This window comes from Suncus etruscus, chromosome 7 (genome assembly GCF_024139225.1).
Source record: "Suncus etruscus isolate mSunEtr1 chromosome 7, mSunEtr1.pri.cur, whole genome shotgun sequence".
In the NCBI taxonomy this organism is placed as follows: domain Eukaryota; kingdom Metazoa; phylum Chordata; class Mammalia; order Eulipotyphla; family Soricidae; genus Suncus; species Suncus etruscus.
This window is the reverse complement of record NC_064854.1, coordinates 12,218,824-12,243,247: the sequence shown is the minus strand read 5'-3', so window position 1 is coordinate 12,243,247 and position 24,424 is coordinate 12,218,824. Positions and strand designations below refer to the sequence as shown.

The 24,424-nt window shown below is 45.3% G+C and overlaps 1 protein-coding gene across 1 annotated transcript; it reads left to right on the top strand.

The window, feature by feature from the left end:
• Positions 1 to 3,867: 3,867 nt before the first annotated feature.
• Positions 3,868 to 16,109, top strand: AQP11 (aquaporin 11). The gene is made up of 3 exons (XM_049776279.1): positions 3,868 to 4,515; positions 10,202 to 10,318; positions 15,791 to 16,109. Exons 1-3 carry the CDS (start codon positions 3,894 to 3,896, stop codon positions 15,868 to 15,870), a joined length of 819 nt encoding a protein of 272 aa, XP_049632236.1. The 5' UTR covers positions 3,868 to 3,893; the 3' UTR covers positions 15,871 to 16,109.
• The last annotated feature ends 8,315 nt before the right edge of the window (positions 16,110 to 24,424 follow it).

The window sequence follows — 24,424 nt, the reverse complement described above, 5'->3', positions numbered from 1 at the left end:
ACAATAGCGCAGTGGTAGGGCGTTTGCCTTGCACGCAGCTGAACCATGACAAACCTGGTTCTACCCTCAGCATCCCATATGGTCCTCCAAGCCAGGAACAATTTCTGAGCACAGAGCCAGGAGTAACCCCTGAGCATCACCGGGTGTGGTCCAAAAACAAACAAACAAAAAAGAGTGCGGTACACAGCAAAAGTACATTTCCAGTACTATTATATACCAGTGGTTAATCTCTAGGTAATTGTGGGAGAAATTAGCATTCAATAGAAAAGGCCTTCCCAAGCTCTCTTCAGCAGCACATATACTAAAATTGCTGTTTTTTTGTTTGTTTTGTTTTGGGGTCACACCCAGCTGCACTCAGGGGTTACTCTTAGCTCTACGCTCAGAAATCACTTCCGGCAGGCTCGGGAGACTATATGGGATGCCGGGATTCAAACCACCGTCCTTCTGCATGCAAGGCAAACGCCTTACCTCCATACTATCTCTCCGGCCTCGTGTTCCATTTTTTTTTGGGGGGGGGAGGGAGGTCACACCCAGCAGTGCTCAGGGGATACTCCTGGCTCTACACTCAGAAATTGCCCCTGGTGGGGCCGGAGAGATAGAATGGAGGTAATGCGTTTGCCTTGCATGCAGAAGGTTGATGGTTCGAATCCCAGCATCCCATATGGTCCCCTGAGCCTGCCAGGAGCGATTTCTGAGCATAGAGCCAGAAATAAACCCTGAGCACTATTGGGTGTGACCCCCCCCCCAAAAAAAAAGAAATTGCCCCTGGCAGGCATGGAAGACCATATGGGATGCTAGGATTTGAACCACCGTCCTTCTGCATCTAAGGCAAATGTCTTACCGCTGTGCTATTTCTCTGGCCCCAACATTCCATATTTTTTAAAGAAGAAAAAAATAAAGAGGCCTTCCCACTGGTTTTAATGGGACTTATGGGTCTAGAAACAAGAGGCCATAATTTTTTTTGTTTTGTTTTTTGTTTTGGGGCCACACCCAACATCGCTCAGGGGTTACTCCTGACTCTGCGCTCAGAAATCGCCTCCTGGCAGGCATGGGGGACAATATGAGATGCCAGGATTCGAACCACCGTCAGTCCTGCATCAGCTGTGTGCGAGGCAAATGCCCTACCACTGTGCTATCTCTCCATAATTTGACAGCAAAGGGAGCTACAAGAGTGCAGTTAACACAAGTGGTTTCCACTATGTCATCTGACAGCAATGTGGAGCTCTATGTCATAGGAAGCTCTACTTCCCTCTTCCTGGAAGAAAACAACATTCATATATAGTGGACATTTCCCACTAGTTTCAAAGGGATTCTTTTACAGATAAACAAGAGACCCTAGCAGGACAGCAAAAGCAGATAAACAATTGTGGTTCACAGGCACAAATGCAGTTTCTAGCTTAGCTCTAGTGTTGTGAAGCTCACTCCTAGGAGAAAACGCCAATTTAGAAGAGTTTTATTTTTCATTGGTTTCAATGGAATTTTTTTGCAGATAAATAAGAGACCCTGGTTAGTGTTAGGGTTTAGGGTTCGGGTTAATGTTAGCATTAGGGTTAGGTTTAAGGTTAGGGTTTGTATTAGGGTAATGGTTAAGGCAAGGGCTATGGGCAGGAAGTTAAGGCTTGGTTATGGTTAGGTGTTAATTTGGGAATAGTGCTAGGTTTTGGGTTAGGGTTTAGAGTTAGGTTTTAGGTTTGGGGTTAGGGCTAGGGTTAGTTAGGGCTATGGATAGGTTTAGGACTAGGTTAGGGTTAAGGCTTGTGTTAGGGGTTAGTACTAAGGCTATGGTTAGGATTAGGTCTTGGTTTAGTGTTACGGATAGGTTAGGGTTTGGATAAGAATTTTGGTTTGGGTTAGGGTTTAAGGTTAGACTTAAGTTTAGGGCAAGGAATATATTTAGGTTTTTGGTAAAAACTAGGTTTAGTTTAGTTACATCTAGGGTTAGGTTTAGAGTTAGATTTAGGGTTAAGGCTGAGGTTAAGGTTCAGGTTAGAGATAGGGCTCGATTTAGAATTAAAATTAGAGGTGAGGGGGCCAGAGCGGTGGCGCAAGGAGTCTGCCTTGCCCATGCTTCAATGGACCACATTTCAATACACTGGCGTCCCATATGGTCCCCCAAGCCAGGAGCGATTTCTGAGCACATAGCCAGAAATAACTTCTGAGGGTAACTGGGTGTGGTCCCAAAATAAACAAAAAAAAAAAAAGGAAAGAAAAAAATTAGAGATGAAGGTTATAGGCACTGAGGCCCAAGGGTCCCAGTGAAAAACAAACCCAATTAGGACAGCTCTAAGACACATTATCATCAAAATGACAAACTCCAAAGATAGAGACAATATGAGAGCAGTAAAATCAGCAAAGAAACTTTAAAAGGAAAGCCCCTAAAATATATAACAGATGAGATTCCAACCAGAAGAATATGGAAGGATATAGTACAACTCAGTTATACTGACCACCTCACCAAGAGTATTCTACCCAGCTAGATTATCATTTAAAGGAACAATACAGAGCTTCGTGGCCAGACAACAGCTTAGCAAATTCATAGCCTTGAAATCATTTTTGCAAGATGCAGTAAAAGAGTTTCTTTAAAGGACAGGAAAATTTGGCATCGTGTATATGGCATTAACTATAGCACTCACTAATGATGCAGATGGTTGTCCTCTACTAGACAAAGGGTTAAAAACATGGTAGCAATAGGGCATTTGCCTTGCACGCGGCTGACCTAGGATGGACCTCAATTAGATCCCTGGCGTCCCATATGGTCCCCCAAAAGCCAGGGGCGATTTCTCACCACATAGCCAGGAGTTACTCCTGAGCGTCATCAGGCGTGGCTCCCAAAAACAAGCAAAAACATAGTAAGTAGTATGGGACCAAAGATAGAGCAGATAGGATGCTTGCCTTGCACATGGCCTATCTGGGTTCGCCTCCTGGCATCCCATATGGTCCAAGGCAGGATTAAGCCCTGAACACCACCGCGTGTGGTCCTAAAGAAAACTAAAAACAAACAAACAAAAAAAAACTCACAACTGACTTTGATTTATTTTCAGATAATTCTATTTGCCATTCCTTTATGTTTTACTGGACCAAGTAATACGTTTGACATAAAAGTGTAATATGCCTGCCTAGGGGTTGGGTGAGAGGAAACCTGAGGATAGTAGTAAAGGGTAAAGACATGGGTGGGATATTGTACGCCTGCAACAACTCCATTATGACAGCTTTGTAAATCTCAATAAACATTCCCGATTGAAAAAAAAAAAAAAAAAAAAAGACTGCAGGAGGGCCCGGGAGCCCCTGAAAACAGCTGTGTAGCCAAGGCGGGATTGCAGCTTTGGGCCCTCCCAGAGGCTGTGCGGGGAGCCAAATGGGGAGGCGCAAAGGGCACCCCAACCGGCAACCTGGTGGTCCATTTTGGTGGGGGAAGCAGGGACTCTTCAACCACTCCATCCTCAGCCAGTTCTGGACCCCACCGAATAAGGGAGACCCTGGAAGCCCAAGACTTCCCCCCATGCCCAGCTCAGTTAGGCATCAGTTTGGGGGCCAACCCCAAATGCACCCCTGGAGCAGAGCAGCGGCCAAGAAGAAGGGGGAGAATTTGGGGGTGCAAGAAAGAGCCTGGTGGGAGCCCAGAGCTGTTTTTTCCCCCCTTAAACTCGGGCACACCCAGAAGCGGTCAGCGGTGGGCACCAGGGAGCCAAGGCCAAAAGGCCAAGGCCGGGCCCCGCGCCCCAATAACCACGCGCGCGCTCCAGCCGGCCGCTGCTCCACCGGCTCGGCGGGACCGTTAGCCGCACCCCCCGCACCCCCAGCACCAGGCCCGCCCCGAGGGGCGTGAGCAGGGGCGGAGCGGTGGACTTGGGCCCCGAGGCCCCGCCGCACCCTCCGGGGAGGCCAGCCCGAACATGGCCAAGCCGGCGGCCGGGTGGCCCGAGGTGCGGGACACGGGCGCCTCGCTGGGCCTGATGCTGTCGGCCGTGCTGCTGGTGGGGGTGGCCCGGGTGCTGGTGAGGCGACAGGTGTCCGCCAAGCCCGCGCTGCATGCCTTCCTGCAGGAGCTGCTGGCCACCTTCCAGCTGTGCCTGTGCACCCAGGAGCTGCAGGCGCTGGGCGAGCAGGAGCCCCTGCACCCCACCTGGGCCCTGACCCTCGTCTACTTCTTCTCCCTGGTGCACGGGCTCACGCTGGGCGGCACCAGCAACAACCCGTGCGGGGTGCTGCTGCAGGCGCTGCTGGGCGACGTGCAGCCCGCCGCCGGGCTGCTCAAGCTGGCCGCGCAGCTGGCCGGGGCGCTGGGCAGCAAGCTGTGCGCGGCCGGCCTCTGGAGCCTGGGGCTGGCCCGCTTCCACGACAGCGGCCGCGGCTTCGTGTGCCGCAGCCCCGTGCGCGTGGACGCGGCCAAGGCCTTCCTGGTGGAGGGCCTCTGCTCCTTCATCTTCCACAGCGCGCTGCTGCACTTCCACGAGGTCCACGCCAAGCTGCGCGTCCACCTGCTCTCGGCGCTCATCACCTTTCTGGTCTACGCAGGTGGGTGGCGCGCGCGCGCACACACACACTGATGAGCAGACCCAAGGCCACACACACACCAACACACAACACACACACACACTGATGAGCAGACCCAAGGCCACACACACACCAACACACAACACACACACACACTGATGAGCAGACCCAAGGCCACACACACACCAACACACAACACACACACACACTGATGAGCAGACCCAAGGCCACACACACACCAACACACAACACACACACACACTGATGAGCAGACCCAAGGCCACACACACACCAACACACAACACACACTGATGAGCAGACCCAAGGCCACACACACACCAACACACACACACACTGATGAGCAGACCCAAGGCCACACACACACCAACACACAACACACACACACACTGATGAGCAGACCCAAGGCCACACACACACCAACACACAACACACACACACACTGATGAGCAGACCCAAGGCCACACACACACCAACACACAACACACACACACACTGATGAGCAGACCCAAGGCCACACACACACCAACACACAACACACACACACACACACACACTGATGAGCAGACCCAAGGCCCCAGGATCTTCGCTAAGGCTCACCTTTCTGACATTCATCCTAACCCTAAGATGCATTTTTTGTTTGTTTGTTTTTTGTTTTGTTCTTGGGTCACGCCTGGCAGTGCTCAGGGGTTCCTCCTGGCTCTGCGCTCAGAAATCGCCCCTGGCAGGCTTGGGAAAATCATATGGGATGCCGAGGATCAAACCACGGTCTGTCTGGGTTGGCTGCATGCAAGGTAAATGCCTTACCGCTGTGCTACCTCTCCGGCCCCAAGATGCACCTTTTTGACATTAATTCTAACCCTAAGACGCACCTTCGTGAAATTCTTATTTTTGTTTTGTTTTTGGGTTACACCCAGCAGCGCTCAGGGGTTCCTCCTGGCAGGCTCGGGGGATTCAAACCACCGTCCTCCTGCATGCAAGGCAAATGCCTTACCTCCATGCTGTCTCTCTGGCCTGTGACATTTATTCTAACACTAAGACGCACCTTTGTGATATTAATTCTAACCTTTTTGCAGCACACACCAGCCCCAAATACCTTTATTTTCACACGGAAGCTTGATCCTCCTTTTGGGTCAGCTTGGAACACCCGAGAACAGCTTCAGTGTCAAAGTGAGACATTGTAAGCTTTCCAAGGGTTCTGATAACAGCACAGGGTGCTGGTGAATGGGGTGAGGTGGCAGGGGCAAAGATGACTGACCGGCACTTTCCTTGCACCAACCTGCTCTCGATTCTTTGACGGTCCAGTTTTCTAAAGTTCCTTCCGATCCACAGTCCAGGCCAAAAAAAAAAAAATTGATCAATAATAACTGATAAGGATAGATCAGTGGGGAATCAAAATTCTGTGAGGTCAGTCAGTGCCTGATTCTTTACAGAGAAAACTGTCTTTAAGGGATTAATCATTAGCTAAACATTCTTCCCACGGCCATGAAGATCTATTTTCAAATGAAAACTTGCTTAATATTAAAGACACTTAAAAAACTGGTCTGACACCGGTGGAACACTGTATGTCTCAAACTCAACTATGAATAACTTTGTAAACCATGATGCTTTAATTTAAAAGATTGTTTTTAAAAATAACTGGAGGCTGACTGAAGCGATACTACAGGCCTTGCAGGAGGCTAAACCAGGTTCGATCCCTGGCACCCCACATGTTCCACCAAGTCCCACTAGGAATAAACCCTGAGCACAAAGCCAGAAGTAAGCTTTGAGCACCTCTGGATGTGGGCTTCTCACTCAATGAATTTCTTCCTATTCTTTTTTTTTTTTTCGAGCCACACCCATTTGATGCTCAGGGGTTACTCCTGGCTAAGCGCTCAGAAATTGCCCCTGGCTTGGGGGGACCATATGGGATGCTGGGAGATCCAATCGTGGTCCTTCCTTGCTAGCGCTTGCAAGGCAGACACCTTACCTCTAGCACCACCTCACCGGTCCCGGACTTCTTCCGATTCTAAAGTGATGTATTTATTTTATTTAAAATTCCAGTAGCCCAAATACAGTTTAAACTAACTTGACACATCTGTTGATTTCTTGTAGTTTGCCACAGCATGCAGTGGATAGATCAGATATTTTAAAAAAGAAAAAAATCTAAAAAATAAAAAGTTTACCCATAAAATACGCCACTTTATTTTTATTTAGGGGTATGTCAGGTACCAAACCCAGAGCTTCAAACATGCAGCACATGTGTTCTTACAGTAAACTACAGCCCCAAGGTGAAACATGTCATATTTTAAATGGTTGTAACAAAAATCTTTATTGGTGTATCTACATTATAAAGTGCTAGAGGGGTTGGAAAAATCATCTAACAAAAGGAAATGTGCTGCAATAATTTTCCCTTCACCCATTAAAAGTGATAGGTGAATTTTAAGGACTCAAAAGCAAAGGAACACTTTTCTGCAGGTGTGAAAACCTGAGTTCCATCTACAGTACTGCAAAAATCTTATAAACACTCCCAGTCTTGGGGTCTGAGCACAGTGGGTAGGGCATTTGCCTTGCACGTGGCTGACCCGAGTTTGATATCCGGCATCCCATCTGGTTCCCCAGGCCTGCCAGGAACGAATACTGAGCACAGAGCTAGCAGTAACCCCTGAATGCAGATGGGCGTGGCCCCCAAAATAAAAATAAATAAAAAATAAAAAGTAAGGTGGGAATTGATGGGGGCCAAGGAGAGAGTTAAAAGTCGAAAAAGTTGAAGTTCTAATGACTTTTTTGCTTTGGGGCCACACCCAGTGATCCTCAGTGATTACTCCTGGTTCTGCACTCAGGAATTAGTCCTAGCAGTGCTCAAGGGACTCTGGGATGCTGAGGACTGAACCCAGGTTTGCTTTGTGCAAGGCCAGAGCCCTTTTCACTGTACCACCGCTAGTGACCTTCTGCAGACAGATCGTCAGAGGAGTTTGGTTTCTCTGGCTCTCAACTCATGTGTCATTTGTCTTGATCTGGGTGTCAACTTTCCTGGTTGAGCTGAATGATCTGCGAAAACCCTAGCAGGATTAGAAGGAAGGGCTCGAATTTACAAAGGTGCCCACCCACACCCTAGCCACTAGCTACTTGGGACTGTTTAGATTAAAATGAACTACGACTGGGCCCCACAGTGGTAGGGCGTTTGCCTTGCACTCGGCCGACCCAGAACAGACCCAGGTTCAATTCCCAACATCCCATATGGTCTCCCAAGCCTGCCAGGAGCAATTTCTGAGCGAAGAGCCAGGAGAAACCCCTGAGCGCCACTGGGTGTGGCCCAAAAAACAAAATATAAAAATAAACAACTAAATAAAATGAACTACAATCCTGAGCAGGAGAGATGGTCAGGGAGCTGAGCATATGCATGGTCTTAGTGTCATTCCATGTACCACATGGTCTCCTAGGCACCACCAACAAGTGATCCCCCAGCACACAGCTAAACCCCTCCAGGGTTGGTCCCCAAACTAAAACAGAAATAGTCATATATTTTGACATATTGAAGCTATAAAACAGCTTCTCTTACTGATTCCAAGAAAATCTACCTTAATTTAAGTTTGAGAACATTTAAGCCAATGAAACAAGGTAAAAGGAGAGTGCATTTCTTTTTTTAAACTAGACATTGGAAAAATGCTTTTTCTCATCCAATTAAGTTTTTATTTACCCTATTCAATTGCTTTGTATGATATAAAATCATACACTTGCTTTCTTTTGTTCTGTTTTGGGGCCATACTCCACAATGATCAGGGCTTACTTCTGGTTCAGGGATCACTCCTGGTGGGCTAAGAGGGACCATATGATAGAACCCAGATCTGTCAGATGACCGGCAAGAGCCTGAACCACTACTAGGCCTCTCCAGCCCCAGCCCTTGTTTCCTGCTGTCTTCCTCCAGACAGCAAGCTCAGATAATACACTTACAAGAGTTTTTTTTTTAGTTACACATTACTGTAACCGGGATTTAATATGGTGTAAGCTGGCACAAAATAAATATAATTTCTTAGAACGAGGGAATGAATTAGAAAACACTCTTTGCTGGAAGAATTGGGTCACATCCAGAGGTGCCAGGGTATTCCCAGCTTTGCATTCAGGGGTCACACTCAGAGGTGTTGGGGACCATGTGATCCCAGGAATCCTACCAGAGTTGGCCCTATACAAGCCAAGCACCTTGTACTAGGTCTCTGGCTGCTCTATAATTTTTTTTAAAATTACATAAAGGGGCTAGAGAAACAATACAGGGGTTAAGGTATGGGCCCCAGTTTGATCACCAGCACCACTTAAGGTCCCCTGGGCACCATCAGGAGTGACTCTGGAGCACAAGAGTAAACCCTGATTACAGCAGCTAGGTGCTGCCCAGATTCCTTCCTACTCCTGCCAAATAAAATACTGAATAGTATTTCATATTAGTAATAACTCAATAAATGGATCACTTAGGTTTTTCCTATGTATATACGTTAGGATTTTCCAAGTTCTTTGCTCTTCCTTTTTTGTTTTGGGCCACACTCCGTGGCGCTCAGGGGTTACTCCTAGCTCTGTGCTCATAAATTATTCCTGGCATGCTTGGGGAACCATATGGGGACCAAAGGGGGATCAAACCTGGGTTAGCTGTGTGCAAAGCAAACATTCTACCCACTGTGCTATCTCTCCAGTCCCATTCTTTGCTCTTTTAAATAAATATACATAAGTAAACATTTGTAAACAATGTATTACAAGTATTTGTAAACAAGTATCAACATTTCTCTAAGATTTCCACAAGTTATGATTTGCTCCCGACCCTGGGACATTTGGCAATAGTTGAATCTGCTTTTGGTGTTTACACTAAGGGGAAGAATATGCTACTAGCTCAGTGTGCTCAGGACTGTGAAGCCCTACAAACAACCCTAGGGGCTAGAGCAGTAGACAGTGGTAAGGCGTTTGCCTTGCACGCGGCTGATCCAGGTTCAATCCCTGGCATCCCAGATGGTCCCCAGAACCTGCCAGGAGTGATTTCTGAGTGCAGAGCCAGGGTCATCAGAGTGCCACCGGATGTGGCCTAATAACGAAAACAAAAAACTTTTTGCACCTAGTTTATAACTATGATCTATAACATGTTCTTACACTTTATGCCAGGTGTTTCTGCAAAGGAAAACAACAGGATAGAAACAGTTAAAACAGGGACTGGAGCGATAACACAGTGGTAGGGTGTTTGCCTTGCATGCTGCTGACCCAGGATGTTCCTGGATTTGATCCCCAGCATCCCATATAGTATCCTGAGCCTGCCAGGAGCAATTTCTCAGCACAGAGCCAGGAATAACCCGAGTGCCACGGAATGTGGCCCAAAAACCAAAAATCCAAAATCTAAAAAAAAAAAAAAATAGAAACACTTAAGCACCTGAAGTAAGTCATATTTGGGGGCCGGAGCAATAGCACAGCGGGTTGGGTATTTGCCTTGCATGAGGAGAGTAAGTAATATGCTTTGGGGACAGGAGAGATAGTACATTGGATAAGAAAATTGTCTAGCACATGGGCAACCCAGGTTGGATCTCAAACATCCCATGTGGTCCCGTGAGCAGCCTAGGAATAAGTCTGAGTTCAGAACCAGGTAATGCCCATCAACAAATGGGTAAAAAGGGAAAAGTGAGGAAATAATATGGAAAATAATGTGCTTTGGTATCCATCTGTTTAAAATGTCTTACAGGAGGAAGTCTGACCGGGGCGGTGTTTAATCCAGCATTGGCACTTTCACTACATTTCAAGTGTTTTGATGAAGCCTTTCTTCAATTCCTCATGATATACTGGCTGGCTCCTTGTCTAGGTGAGCATATTTGTATTTAATGGGAGTGCGACATTTGCACACCTTAGATGAGGATCTGGAACTCTATGGGAACATGGGCTTTCAAAGCCAGAGCAAAATAAAAAAGAAAGAAAAAGTTAACATCGGGCCCGGAGAGATAGCACAGCAGCATTTGCCTTGCAAGCAGCCGATCCAGGACCAAAGGTGGTTGGTTTGAATCCCGGTGTCCCATATGGTCCCCCGTGCCTGCCAAGAGCTATTTCTGAGCAGACAGCCAGGAGTAACCCCTGAGCACCGCTGGGTGTGGCCCAAAAACCAAAAAAAAAAAAAAAAAAGAATATGGAGCCAGAGAGATAGCATGGAGGTAGGATGTTTGCCTTATACAGAAGGATGGTGGTTCGAATCCCGGCATCCCATATGGTCCCCCAGGCCTGCCAGGAGCAATTTCTGAGCTCAGGAGTAAATCCTGAGCGCTGCTGGGTGTGACCTAAAAACCAAGAAAAAAAAAATAGATCAACTATTTTTGTACAAGAAATTCATTTTTCTTATTCGTGAGCTCCAGGTAAAATGTTCTTTAGTTCATTTGACCCATTTTGCAGAGAAGGACCTCAAAACAATAGACAATGATACTGAGAATGTTCAAAGTTATCCATTAAGTTGCATGCTTGTTATTTGGATTAGAATATATATATATATATATATATATATATATATATATATTTAAAATCATTTTTAAAATTGCTATCACCATAATGTGTATTTCTTTATGCAAAAAGATTCTTCTTGACTTTGTTTAGCCATCTGTTTGAATGACAGAACTGCAAACAACTTTGAGGATGCACACTGTCCCCTGTCACCCGAATTTCCTCTTGGACTTTGGAAGCACTTTACTTCTTAGTTAATATCTTAAGTTATTTCTAGCAAAGAAGCAGAGAAGAAGGGGCTGGAAAAATAGCACAGAGGTAGGGCATTTGCCTTGCAAGTGGCCAACCCAGGACTGACGTTAGTTTGAATCCTCAACATCCTGTATGGTTTTCCCAAGCCTGCCAGGAGCGATTTCTGGGCACAGAGCCAGAAGTAACCCCTGATCACCACCAGATGAGGCCCAAAAACCAAAAAAAAAAAAAAAAAAAAAAAAAGGAAGAAGAAGAGAAGGGTCACACTCCAATCACATTGCCTGAACCTCAGTGAATGACTCTTTTCAGGGACCGTAGTGATAGCACAAAAGTAGGGCATTTGCCTTGCACGAAGCCAACCCTGGTTCAATTCCTGGCAACCCATATGGCCCCCAGAGCCTGCCAGCAGCGATTTTTGAGTGCAGAGCCAGGAGTAACCTCTAAGCACTGCCAGATGTGGCTCAAAAAAACAAAACAAAACAAGAATTTATTATCATTATCAGACCCAAACAGTTTGGGTGTCCTCACACTTCTTTGCCCCACCTACACTCTCATTTTTTGTCCCACATTAGTATCTATCCTGCTCGATATGCATATGAAGAATATCACAGAAAACCTATATTTTGGGGGCCAAAGTGATTGTACAACAGGTAGGGCACTTGCCTTTCATGAGGCTAACTAGGGTTCAATTCCCAGCATCCTGTATGGTCCCCTAAGCAATTAGGAGTGATCCCTAATTGCAGAACCAGGAGTAAGCCTTGAACCTCGTATGGACCAGAAACCAAAAAGAAAAATGAAAACCTGCATTTTGTTTTATTTTGGTTTTCTGAACCACATTCATGATGCTCAGAGGCTCTTCCTGACTGTGATCAAGCATCATTCCTGGCACTGCTTGAAGGACCCTAGGTGAGCAAGGAAATGTCCTAATCTAAACCCCTGCAACTACCTGGCATTGGCTCCCAAAATCCTGAATTTAAAAATATTCAGAGTTGCTGTTTTTGGTTCTATAGATAGTTCTAAAGATCAATTTTCTCTTTTTAATTAAAAAGAAATATAAGGGGCCGGAGAGGTAGCATGGAGGTAAGGCATTTGCCTTTCATGCAAAAGGTCATTGGTTCAAACCCCAGTATCCCATATGGTCCCCTGAGCCTGCCAGGAGCAATTTCTGAGTTGGAGCCAGGAGTAACCCCTGAGCGCTGCCAGGTGTGACCCCAAAACAAAAACAAAACAAAAAATAAAAAGAACTATAAAAAGTCACTAAGACAGATTTACTGAGATTTTTTTTGTTTGTTGTAGGGGGGGGGGTCATACCAGGCTCTGCTCAGAGCTAAATCCTGGTTCTGAGCTCATGGATCACTGTTGGCAGAGCTTGGGGGGATATTATGGGGCTCCAGATACCAAGCCCAGGTCAGTGTACAAGCAAGGCAAATATCCTACCTGCTATATTACCTCTCTGGCCCTTACAGAGAGTTTTAAATGTCAAAATACTAATTTTTAGAAAAACCAGTGCCTATTATTAACCTTATATATGTTAATGCACTCTAACAGTAGCCCATAATACTATGGAATTACTTTTACTCCCTGTCTCTAAGAACCCTAAAAGGAGGGAGACAAGGAAGAAGTGGGTCTCCTCACAGTTATTTGGTCTCCCAGGCCATGCCAGTGACACTCAGTCCTGATGCAGGCCACACAGTGCCAGGATGGAACTCAGGGTTCAAGGTACACAAGATCTGCTGTTCTGTGAGTATCTCCTGCCTCCAGCACATATTCCTCACATGTATGAGACCCTGGGCTAGATCCCTAGCACCAACCTCAGCCCCAAATCAGAGAATGTCCCCCCCAAATCTGGGAATCAGGAACTTTTCCTTAAACACATTTTCTAGCCCAAATCACCAATGTGGTAGAACATGCCAGAAAGAAAAGGAACAGTAACTGCTCCTTTAGCCAGAACAGTCAGGGACAGACAGCTGGCTCTGTAGGCTGGAGTACAGGCTCTGTGGTGCAGCAGGTAAGAGGCTCAATCTCCAACAAGCCCCAGAGCAGCTTCCCACTCTTCGCTATGAACAGCCCCTGTGCGGTACAAGGTATGGTTCCACCAAAACAACCAGCCATAACAGAGGAGAAAGTGGTAGAGTGAGGGGGATGGAAGGTCTCTCCTGCAGGAAGGCCATATTCTCTCCACAATTGCATCATCCAGACACAAAGGTGAAATTACTTGTAACTCCTGGAACAAAGCATTTGAAAGAATCAGTTGCCCACTCACAATGCAAACAACCAGAACAAAGAACAAGAGCAAATGCACTATTAAGTCACTTAGTGATTCCCCAAGATATTGTCAGGAGTACCCCAGAAGCATCCCAGAGGACAGACACCCTGAGTACGAGGGAGAAGGTTTTGCCCACCCTATAGCATTGGATGTGGCCTCTATAACATTTAATCCAACAAGATTCAGAGTAAATTTTTTTTTTTTGGGCCACACCCGGTAATGCTCAGGGGTTACTCCTGGCTATGTGCTCAGAAGTTGCTCCTGGCTTGGGGGACCATATGGGACACCGGGGGATCGAACCGCGGTCCGTCCAAGGCCAGCGCAGGCAAGGCAGGCACCTTCCCTTTAGCGCCACCGCCCGGCCCCTCAGAGTAAATATTTTTGCAAATATAATGCTCTTATTTGGCTTGTTGAAAATGAGCATTCACTGTAGTTTAAACACCTTTAAGTGTTTTTTTTTTCCCTAGATAACATTTCTTGTACTTTTTGGTTTACAGGGGCATGTTTTTGTTTTTAAGATATTTTTGAATGGGATGCAATATAGGAATTCATATGGGTATGTGCATAAAAAATGTGACTAGGGCCAGAGCAATAGGACAGCAGTTAGGACATTTGGCTTGCATATAGCTGACTTGACTTGAATCTGCAGCACCCCATCTGAGCTCACCAACCCTGCCCCTACTCCACTTTATGAGAAATTTTTTAGTGATGTGAATAAACAGCCAGTTTTAGAATACTGCATTCCTCTTGTTGTTCAGTTTTATCATAATGACATTTACATTTCCACTGGAAAACTAATTGCTGCAAATGAAACCATGTAATATGGTTAAGCCAGTCAGGAATATAGCTCAACAGTGGCACAAGGGGCTAGCCTAGGATGGACCACGGTTTGACCCCCTGGCATCCCAGATGGTCCCCCAAGCCAGGAGCGATTTCTGAGCGCATAGCCAGGAGTAACCCCTGAGCGTCACCAGGTATAACCCTCACCCCCCCCCCCCAAACAACAACAACAAAAAAGAATAAAAAGAAATACAGCTTAAGAGTGACGTGTATGCCTTACATATGTGGGCCTGGCTCCAGACACAGGTAGAGATGAAATACACATAAACTACAGTTTCTTTTTCTTTCTTGATTTTTGGGCAGTGCTCAGGGGTTACTCCTGGCTCTCTGCTCAGAATTCGCCCCTGGTAGGCACAGGGGACCATACGGGAGGCCGGGATTTGAAACACCATCTGTCCTGAATGGCTGCGTGCAATGCAAAAGCCCTACTGCTGTGCTCTCTCTCTGGCCCCTAAACACACAATTTCTGAAATAAAAAAAAAAAAAAAAAAAAAAAACAAACCAACAACCTGGGGTGATGTTGTTTGCATTTGTCTGGCATAACCTCAAAAACGAGGATTTCCTAAGATGTGAAGACTTAATTCTTTCCCTACATATTTAAATCTTTTAATTTTGGCACTCAACATTTGTTTTAGGTATTTTGTTTTTGGCAACTCTAAAAGCAACTAAGGGCTGAGATTGCTAGAAGAGAAAAGTAGTCAGTGGCTCTTATCAGAGCATGCAGGTGAAGTGCAAGTGCTTTATTTTTTATGCTCCATTCTGGATCTGCTGACTAAAAGTCTCCATTTTTAAAAAAGCAAATGATGGAGCCAGAGTGATAGCACAGCAGTAGTGTATTTGCCTTGCACGTGGCTGGGCAGGATGGATCCAAATTTGATCTCCGGCATACCTTATGGTCCAAGCCTGCCCTGTAGGAGTAACCCTTGAGTACCACTGGACATGCCTCCCCCCACAAAATAAAAATCTTTGTTTTGTTTGTCCTTTAGAGTCACTGCTTAAGTTTTGTGTGTGTGTGTGTGTGTGTGTGTGTGTGTGTGGTTTTGGGGGTCACACCTGGCAGTGCTCAGGGGTTATTCCTGGCTCCAGGCTCAGAAATTGCTCCTGGCAGGCACGGGGGACCATATGGGACACCGGGATTCTAACCGATGACCTCCTGCATGAAAGGCAAATGCCTTACCTCCGTGCTATCTCTCCAGCCTCACTGCTTAAGATTCTTGTTTTACCAAAATACATATTGCATTTATTACTAAATAGAAACATGATAAAATTAGATTATAAAAATAACATTTTGTATAGAATTGGTGTGGCAGATTCTTTTAAACATGGCTTCCCAAATGTCTTCATGTATTTGTTGTATTTAATCTCAGTTCCAACGCAAGTGATTTCCAGTTGTGTATGAGCTTAACTGTGGTGATACACAACTGTGAGATTTCTGAGGCTGAACTTCATATGACAGTCTTCTCTTGATCTTACTGCAGTTTTTTCTTTCAGGTGTAATGCTGGTGATCTTGACATTCAACTATTTACTGCCATGGCTGCATAACAACCGAGTAAATGATAAACACGAATGACTTTTCTAAAAGTTACAGGACAGTTGAGCCGGATATACGATCACCTCTTAGTCGATAAGTTTGCTGCACTGGACTCATCATTGTTAGTATCCCAAGGAAGCTAATCTCTCTTCTTTCATCACTGAGACTCCGAAAATCCTGTGAAACCTCGAGGTAGTTTGTGTTCTTAAGGCCTGTTCCAGTGAATGTGTATTAAATGCTGCTAGAAGGCTCATGACATTAAATATAATCTCAAGTGATGGTTATTGATTTTAATTAAAACAATTTAAACGAGCCCAGGGTGAGAAGGGAAGCTGGTGAAACAAACAAAACAAAATCTGTGTCTCAAGTGTCACCTAAAGAAGCAGAATTTTTAATGTGGTAGGAGAGAGGTTTCTTTCCAGCCACTATCTCTCACAAGGGGATGCCAGCCAGACTCATCTTTCTATCGGAAAGTTGCTTTTGAAAGTAAACTAGATCTACCCCTCCTTTACGAGGGCTTCCCTTAAAGTTCAATGTATTCTAAGATATATTTTTCTAAATAGACAGTTTGAACTTTAGTAACATTGTTATTACTTCAACAGGCTTTAAAAAAAAGAAAAAGGCACCCCAAATGAAATTAGATGCTTTTACAATCCCATTTGGTCCTGAGTTACTTTGTAAAGTTATGTAGCTTATGTATTTTTCATCTTCATTTTACAGGTAACAAAATCAAGTGTAGGTGGGTTTGCTGCCCTGCCCAAGATCAGAAAGAGCAAAACATGTTTAGACTTTTGTTTAAGTTAGAAAAAGTTTAGCATCACTATCACTAGAGAAAAACTAAAGAGTTAAGAAACGTGTTAAAGTCTATTTTGGGGGCTAGAGCCAGAGTACATTTGATAAGGCACTTGCCTTGCACATGGCCGACCAGCATTCGATCCAAAACACCAACAGGAGAATTCCGGAGTGTGGAGCCCAGTTGTGGCTCAAAATCAAACCAAATAAAGAAAATTTATTTCAGGCTTAGTGAGAGCATGTGTGAGGTGCTGGTTTTGATCCTGGCAACTCCAAAAAATATTAAATAAGAGGCCAGAGTGATAGCACAACAGATAGGATGTTTGCCTTGTACGTGGCTGACCCAAATTCAACTCCTAGCATCTTCAAGTCTGCCAGGATCAATTCCTGAGTGCAGAGCCAGGAGTAACCACTGAGTACTGTGGGGTGTGAACCTCCCCCAAATAAGAGAAAGAAAAAAACTGTTTTAAATGGGGCTGGAGCGATAGTATTGTATGTAGGGTTTACCTTGCACACTGCAGGACAACCTGAGTTTGATTCCCAGCATCCCATATGCCTCCCTCCAGCACCACCTAGAGTAGAGAAATTCCTGAACATAGACCCAGGAGGAACCCCTGAACACCGCTGAGCATACCCCCAAACAAGTAAAATTTAGGAATGCTTTTTGCATTGTGTGGAACCTACTTTTTTGTCCATAAAAGGTTGTTTCTCTTCAAAGGAAATTCCATTACCAGGATTAGAATGCAAAGCAACAAATAAGGGCTGAGATAAGATCTAAATATTAAGCGACTGTTAAATTGCTGGGTGAGTAAGTGCTTCCTGGTGCACGCACCACTCCCTTTCCACTGTCCCACGACAGCCATGTAGCCATGTAGTCTTGGACCTTGGCTCTTGAACTACAATCACATTGGCTCATTTCTCTTCTGTGTGTGTGGGGAGCAGCGAGGGTGTGGGCAGAGAAAGGGAGATCTGGGTCATACAGGCAGTGCCAGGGGTGGAACCTGGATTAAGGCAACTGCCTAAACCTGATAGGTGGTGATTCTTAAATTTTTAGGTTTGTTTTGTGGGGGAGAGGGCACAGGGCTCCACATAACAGTATTGGATGAATATGCAGGGTTATGTGTTGTTAAGGAGCAATCCCAAGGCCTTGAAAAAGCAAAGCAAATTCTCCACTACTGGAAACAAATCCTGTCCCCTGCACGGCTGGAGAGATAAAAGAGCGCAGGGGCTAGGCTCCAGCCCTACATGCAGCTGACCTGGGTTCGACCCCTGACACTGCATTTCTGATTCCTAACAGCCAGGAGTAAGCCCTGAGAGGTTAGATGTGGCCCCAAACAACCAAAAATAGAAATTAACATTGAGCCAAAAAATGAAAATTCAGAAACAGAATTTAAATTTCTTCAGTAGTCAAGAATATGGAAGTTACACAATCATGTTTTTATAAAGTCCATGTTCTTGCCACAGAGAAGTACAGGGGTTAAGGTAATTGCCCTGCACAGAGCTGACAAGCCAAAGCCAGTTTGATGATCAGCACACGGTTTCCTATCACCACCAGGAAAAACTTCTGAACACAGAGCTGGGTGAGCAGAGTCCTTAAGCACAGCAGATGTGGCCTATATCCTCTTTAAAACAAAATGAACTTCAGGAACCAGAAAGATTGCACAGTGGGTAAGGCATTACACGCAGTTGACCAGTTCGATCCTTGAGCACCACCAGGAGTGGTTCCTGAGTGTAGAACCAAGAATAAAAGAGCACTGAGACCACTGGTTGTGGCCCAAAACAAACTCCTCCCCCAAAAGAAAACAAACCAAAAATAGTTCATAGCAATGTTGCTTTTATTTTTTTTATAGTAAAACAAGGTTTTTTTTTTTGTTTTTTTTTTTGGGGGGGGCCACACCCGGCGGTGCTCAGGGGTTACTCCTGGCTGTCTGCTCAGAAATAGCTCCTGGCAGGCACGGGGGACCATATGGGACACCGGGATTCGAACCAACCACCTTTGGTCCTGGATCGGCTGCTTGCAAGGCAAACACCGCTGTGCTATCTCTCTGGGCCCAACAAGGCAGTTTTTAGTAAACAAAACTTACTTAAAAATGGGAGAGGGTAGGGCCGTAGAGATAGCATGGAAGTAAGATGTGTTTGCCTTTCATGCAGAAGGATGGTGGTTCGAATCCCGGTGTCCCATATGGTCCCCTGTGCCTGCCAGGGCTGATTTCTGAGCCTAGAGCCAGGAGGAATCCCTGAACACTGCTGGGTGTGACCCAAAAACCAAAAACCAAAAAAAAAAAAAAAAAAAGGGGGAGAAGTGGGGTTGGAGAGATAGCACAGTAGTAGGGCGTTTGCCTTGCACGCTGCCAACCCAGGAGATGGTGGTTTGAATCCCAGCATCCCATATGGTCCCCCAAGCCTGTCAGGAGCGATTTCCGAGCATAGAGCCAGGAAGGAGTAGCTCCCGAGCATCTTTTGTGGTTTTTGCATGTGAAGGGAAGGGCTGGAGCAACAGCACAGCTAGCTTGTAGGGCCTTTGCTTTGCACTGAGCAAACCTAAATTCAACCCTCAGCACCCCATATGGTTCCCTGCCCCTGCCAGGAGTGATTTCTGAGCAGAGCTAGAAGTAACCCAAGTGCTACCGGGTGTAGCCAAAAAAAAAAAAAAAAAAAGCCAAAAAAATGTGAGAGGAGGAGCCAAAATAATAGCAGTGAATAGAGGATTTGACCTGTGTTCTATCCATGCCATCCCAGGTGGTCTCTTGAGCCTGCCATGAGTGACTCCTGAGCATAGAGGAAGGAAGTGTGGCCCAAAAACAAAAACAAACAAACAAGCAAAAATGAATGAGATAAAAATAGAAAATGCGTGTTCTATAGTGAACACAGGCTTCTCCAGACTAGAAAGAAAGGCAAGAGACTCCTAGCAAGGTGATGTTCAAGAGAGGACACAGGCTTGAAGAGCAAATCTACACTGTTGTTTTAGCAAAGACTAACTGGAAGTTTAAATGCTTTTCCAGAAAAAAACTGGGCTTGTTCAAGCCCATGTTCTCCTTTGCACACATATCTTGTGAGTTTGTCTCTTCACTTGCTTGCTTGCTCTTTCAAGTTCATGTTCTCTCCTGAACATGTTATCCTCCACCACCACCTTGCATTATTCTATGTTTCATTCAGAAGAAACCACTATGACTATGAGAGTTGGAAAAGAACTGGGTACTGAAAGGAGGTAAAATGATATACATGATCCCGCTTCAGCAACAATATTGCAATCCAGTGTCTTTATTTTATTTTATTTTTTGGTTTTTGGGTCACACCCAGCAAAGCTCAGGGGATACTCCTGACTCTACGCTCAGAAATCGCTCCTGGCAGGCTCGGGGGACCATATGGGGTGGCGGGATTCGAACCACCGACCTTCTGCATGCAAGGCAAACGCCTTAACTCTATGCTATCTCTCTGGCCCTGCAAACCAGTGTCTTTAAAAGAAAAAAAGCTTAAAAAGGGAACTGTCTGTTACTGAGGGGTGCAGGGGTGGGAGGAAAACTGAGGACATTGGCGGTGGGAAGTTTACACCCTGTTTTCGAACACCCTATGACTGAAACACAACCAATCAACACTTTCTGTGTACCTCATGATGAATCAATAAATTTGTTTATTCCAAAGTACCTTTGCTTCACTGAAAAAAGGGATTAAGTGAGCTGCCTTATGAACATGGATAAAACTTAAAAGTACAAGTACAAAAAGCAACGGGAGTCAATAAGTTAAAAAAAAAACAACTCAAGAAACTGTTTTTTTTTTTTTTACATACTGTTCATACATACTTAAAAAGCAAAGGTACATATACATTGTTATGATACCAAACTTGAGACAGTGGAATTTTATTTCTTGGATGCATGTTGATTATATGGATGTTTCATCCACCTTTTCTTTCGCCTGCTTAGTGGCAGGGCTCTGTATTTGACAAATGAATGGTGAGAATTTTCCCAGTTATCTGAAGCCAGTGCAGTCTAGCTCCCCATGCCATAGAACCTGACCTTGAGAATGCTTTCATTTTTCAGCATGACCATTACAAAACAAAACAAACTAGGGGCTGGGGACAGCAGACATTTCTCAAGGCCAGTTGCCTGAGAGCCCTTACTCCTCCCAGCCAGGCTTCTTTTTTTTTTTTTTTTTTTTTTTTTTTTGGTTTTTGGGCCACACCCGTTTGACAGCTCAGGGGTTACTCCTGGCTATGTGCTCAGAAATCGCCCCTGGCTTGGGGGGTCCATATGGGATGCCGGGGATCGAACCGCGGTCCGTTCCTTGGTAGCGCTTACAAGGCAGACACCTTATCTCTAGCGCCACCTTCCCGGCCCCCCAGCCAGGCTTCTTTCTCCCCTCGATGCACAGCAATTCACCCTCTCCTGCCTGTGTTCGTCTGTATCCAAGTTCTTCTTTCTTATAAGGACTAGGGTAGTAATGGATGACTTAATTTTAATCTGGACTATTTCCAAATTAGCTCATTTTCTGGAGGATAGTGGACCAGGAAATCACATTTAGGTTACATAATTTTTTTTTTTTTTGGTTTGGTTCTGGGGCCACATCCAGTTGCACTCAGGGGTTACTCCTGGCTCTGCGCTCGGAAATCTCTCCTAGCAGGCTCACGGGACCATATGGAATACAAGATCGAATCCAGATCTGGCTGGGTCTGCATGGCAAACGCCCTACCACTGTGCTTTCACTCAGGCCCCACCTTCCCTGGATTTGTTAAGTACATCCATCACTGGTAAATGTCACTCTCATTGTGACAACCCTACTCCTATGTCTTTATTGTACCTTGTAGAGTTACACACAACTTGGCTTATAGGTCAGTCTTGTGAACCAGGTGGACTACTCTGCTCTCTACAGCTTTCTACTCAGACTATGCAGTGCTGGGAATTGGGGGACTCCAAATGGGGCGTTCTGCTCACAAAGATTAGCTCATCACCCTCTCTCCCAGTTCTAATGGAGAGTTTTCATCATCAATCGTATTTTCTAATCCAGACCTAATCACAGACATTGAGATTTTCAGTATTTCTCTTATATACCGTGGTTAAATACCTATGTATATATAATGTTATGATGTGTACATTTACTTGTATAATATCTCTAAAAGACGTTATTGGGTCAAACCATGTGTGTGTTTAAAATCTTGATGAACTGTGTTGCTCAGTTTTTATGAAAACCTTTAAATCTACAACCTCCCTTCCACCTTGTAAGATTTACTTGGAGTTTGGCTCTGGGCCATATATGGCAGTACTCAGGGATCACTGCTGGCGGTGCTAAGAAGGATCCTACAGTTTTGAGAATCAAACTAGAGTAAGCTTTCTGCAAGGCAGGTGCCTTGATCTTGTACTGTCTCTCCAATTCTTTCTATTCCTGTAATAAAGGATATTTTAGGGATAATTTACATTGGGGTAGGGGAGTCAAATGTTCATTTATTTATTTATTTATTTATTTATTTATTTATTTATTTATTTATTTATTTATTTGGTCTTTGGGTCACACCCGGCAGTGCTCAGGGGTTACTCCTGGCTCTATGCTCAGAAATCGCTCCTGGCAGTCCCGGGGACCATATGGGATGCCGGGATTCGAACCACCGACCTGCATGTGGTGCAAACGCCTTACCTCCATGCTATCTCTCTGGCCCCCAAATGTTTATTTCTTTTCTTTTAATGTTACCTACCTACATCAGACCAGAAATAGTACAGTAAGGTGCTTACAACCAACTCGGGTCCAATCCTCAGCATCCCACATGATCCATGAGCAGAGCCAGAAGTTTACGTCCTGAACAACACTGGCTGTGGCCCAATGACGTCAGAAAAAACACAAATTGGCAGAGATATAGAGGGAGCTCATGCCTTGCATGTGGTCAACCTTACTTCACTCCAGGAACTGCATAGGGTCCCCAGAGCTACTCGGAATGATTCCTGGGCAAGAAGCCAGTAGTCCCTGGGTACTACTATGTATAGCCCAATCCCCTGCATCTCCCAGTAGGAATTTTTTTTTTTGTTTTTTGTATTTGGGTCACACCCAGCAGCGCTCAGAGGTTACTCCTGGCTCTATGCTCAGAAATCACTCTTGGTAGGCTCGGGACCGTATGGGATGCCGGGATTCGAACCACCGTCCTTCTGCATGCAAGGCAAACGCCCTACCTCCATGCTATCTCTCCAGCCTCCTAGGAAATTTTTTATGGCCAGGGTAAGATCCAAAGGGGGAAAGAGATGTTGCATCCCTAATGCTCGACAGCCCCCAAGCAACCCAGGGTACTCACTTCTGGGATTGATCTCCATTTTTAAAAAGTTCAACGCCTGGGCTGGAGCAGAGCAGGAAGGGCATTTGCCTTGCAAGCATTCTACCCGAATTCTATTCTATGGGATTCCTGGTATCACATATGGTCTCCTGTCCCTGTTTGGAGTGATTTCTGAGCAGAGAGCCAGGAGTAGACCCTGAGCAATGTTGGATATGGCCCCCAACCCCCCCCCAAGTTCAACCCAATCTTGTTCCTCTTCCCTATCTTCTTAAAGTAGAATCTTATGGCTGAAGTCCTTCATTTTCATAGATAAGGAAATAAATTCAGCTTAAAGAGTTCATCTGCTAGCCCAGACCTAGATGCTAGCTACATTTTTCTCCCTCAGCTGACCACAGTAGCGCCTGCAAAAACAAGGGAGTCTGACAACTGCTGCAGTTATCAGCACTGGACCTGATCATTATCATGGACCTGTGACAGTGAGCAACACTGAGTGCCTGGGCCCACCAAGAATAATACCAGTATGCAAAGCCAGGAGTAACCCTGGAGCATCCTTGGGCGTGGCCACAAAACAAAACAAATTTGTGTTGACAAAAAGTTAGAATACGTATCTTCGATTTTATAAATGTTTTATAACATGATCTAGAGAGATGACCTTGCTGTGGGTAGTTTTCAGATGTCCACCGTGTCTGCAGTGAGGATATTTCCTGTTCCATCCAAGCTAATAAACTGCTGGTTTTAGGAAACTCCCTGCAGTCGTACTGATATGATATTCATGTGCCCCACACTCAACTTCCCTCCATGTAACCATGTGAACTCTTTATCTTATGATATGTCCTCACTGTGTTGAAGCCCCAATGTCCTTGCTGTACTTAGTGCCATGGTGTATGTATGCCCCACAAATCTAATGCGCAATAATGAGTAGAATTAGACCTTACAGAAATGCCCTCTAAAACAGCGGTAGGGCGTTTGCCTTGCAAGCAGCCAAGCCAAGACCAAAGGTGGTTTGTATCCCGGCATCCCCCGTAATTGCTAGGAGTAATTTCTGAGCAGAACCAGGTGTAGTCCAAAAACCAAAAAATAAAGTAAAATAAATTTAAATTAAAAAAAAATGGTTTGTGAGTCTTCTACTCTGATATTCCCAGACACCCTAAATTCAGCCCACTGGTGAATAAACTTCCTTGTTCTCCTGCCATGTATTGTCTCAATGTGCTTTATTAAGTTAACAATTATGTCACAATAAAACATAAAACAGATAGAGGAACAGTGTGGGGCCAAAAGATATAAACAACAGAAGATAGGGCCTTTAGCTTGCATGCAGCAGACGGTGGTTGAGATTCGATCCCCACCACCCCCACATGATTCCACTGAGCCTACCACCAGGAGGAATTCCTGAGCACTGACAGGGGCGGCCCTAAACCAAAAATAAGCACACAAAAAGGCACAATGTGTTGGGGCCCGGGAGCCAATGAAAGCATGAGGCCAAATCCTGTAGTCAATCTCATGACAGTATGCTTCAAGGGTAAAGAAACCCTCTATCAATTAGGCCAAAGG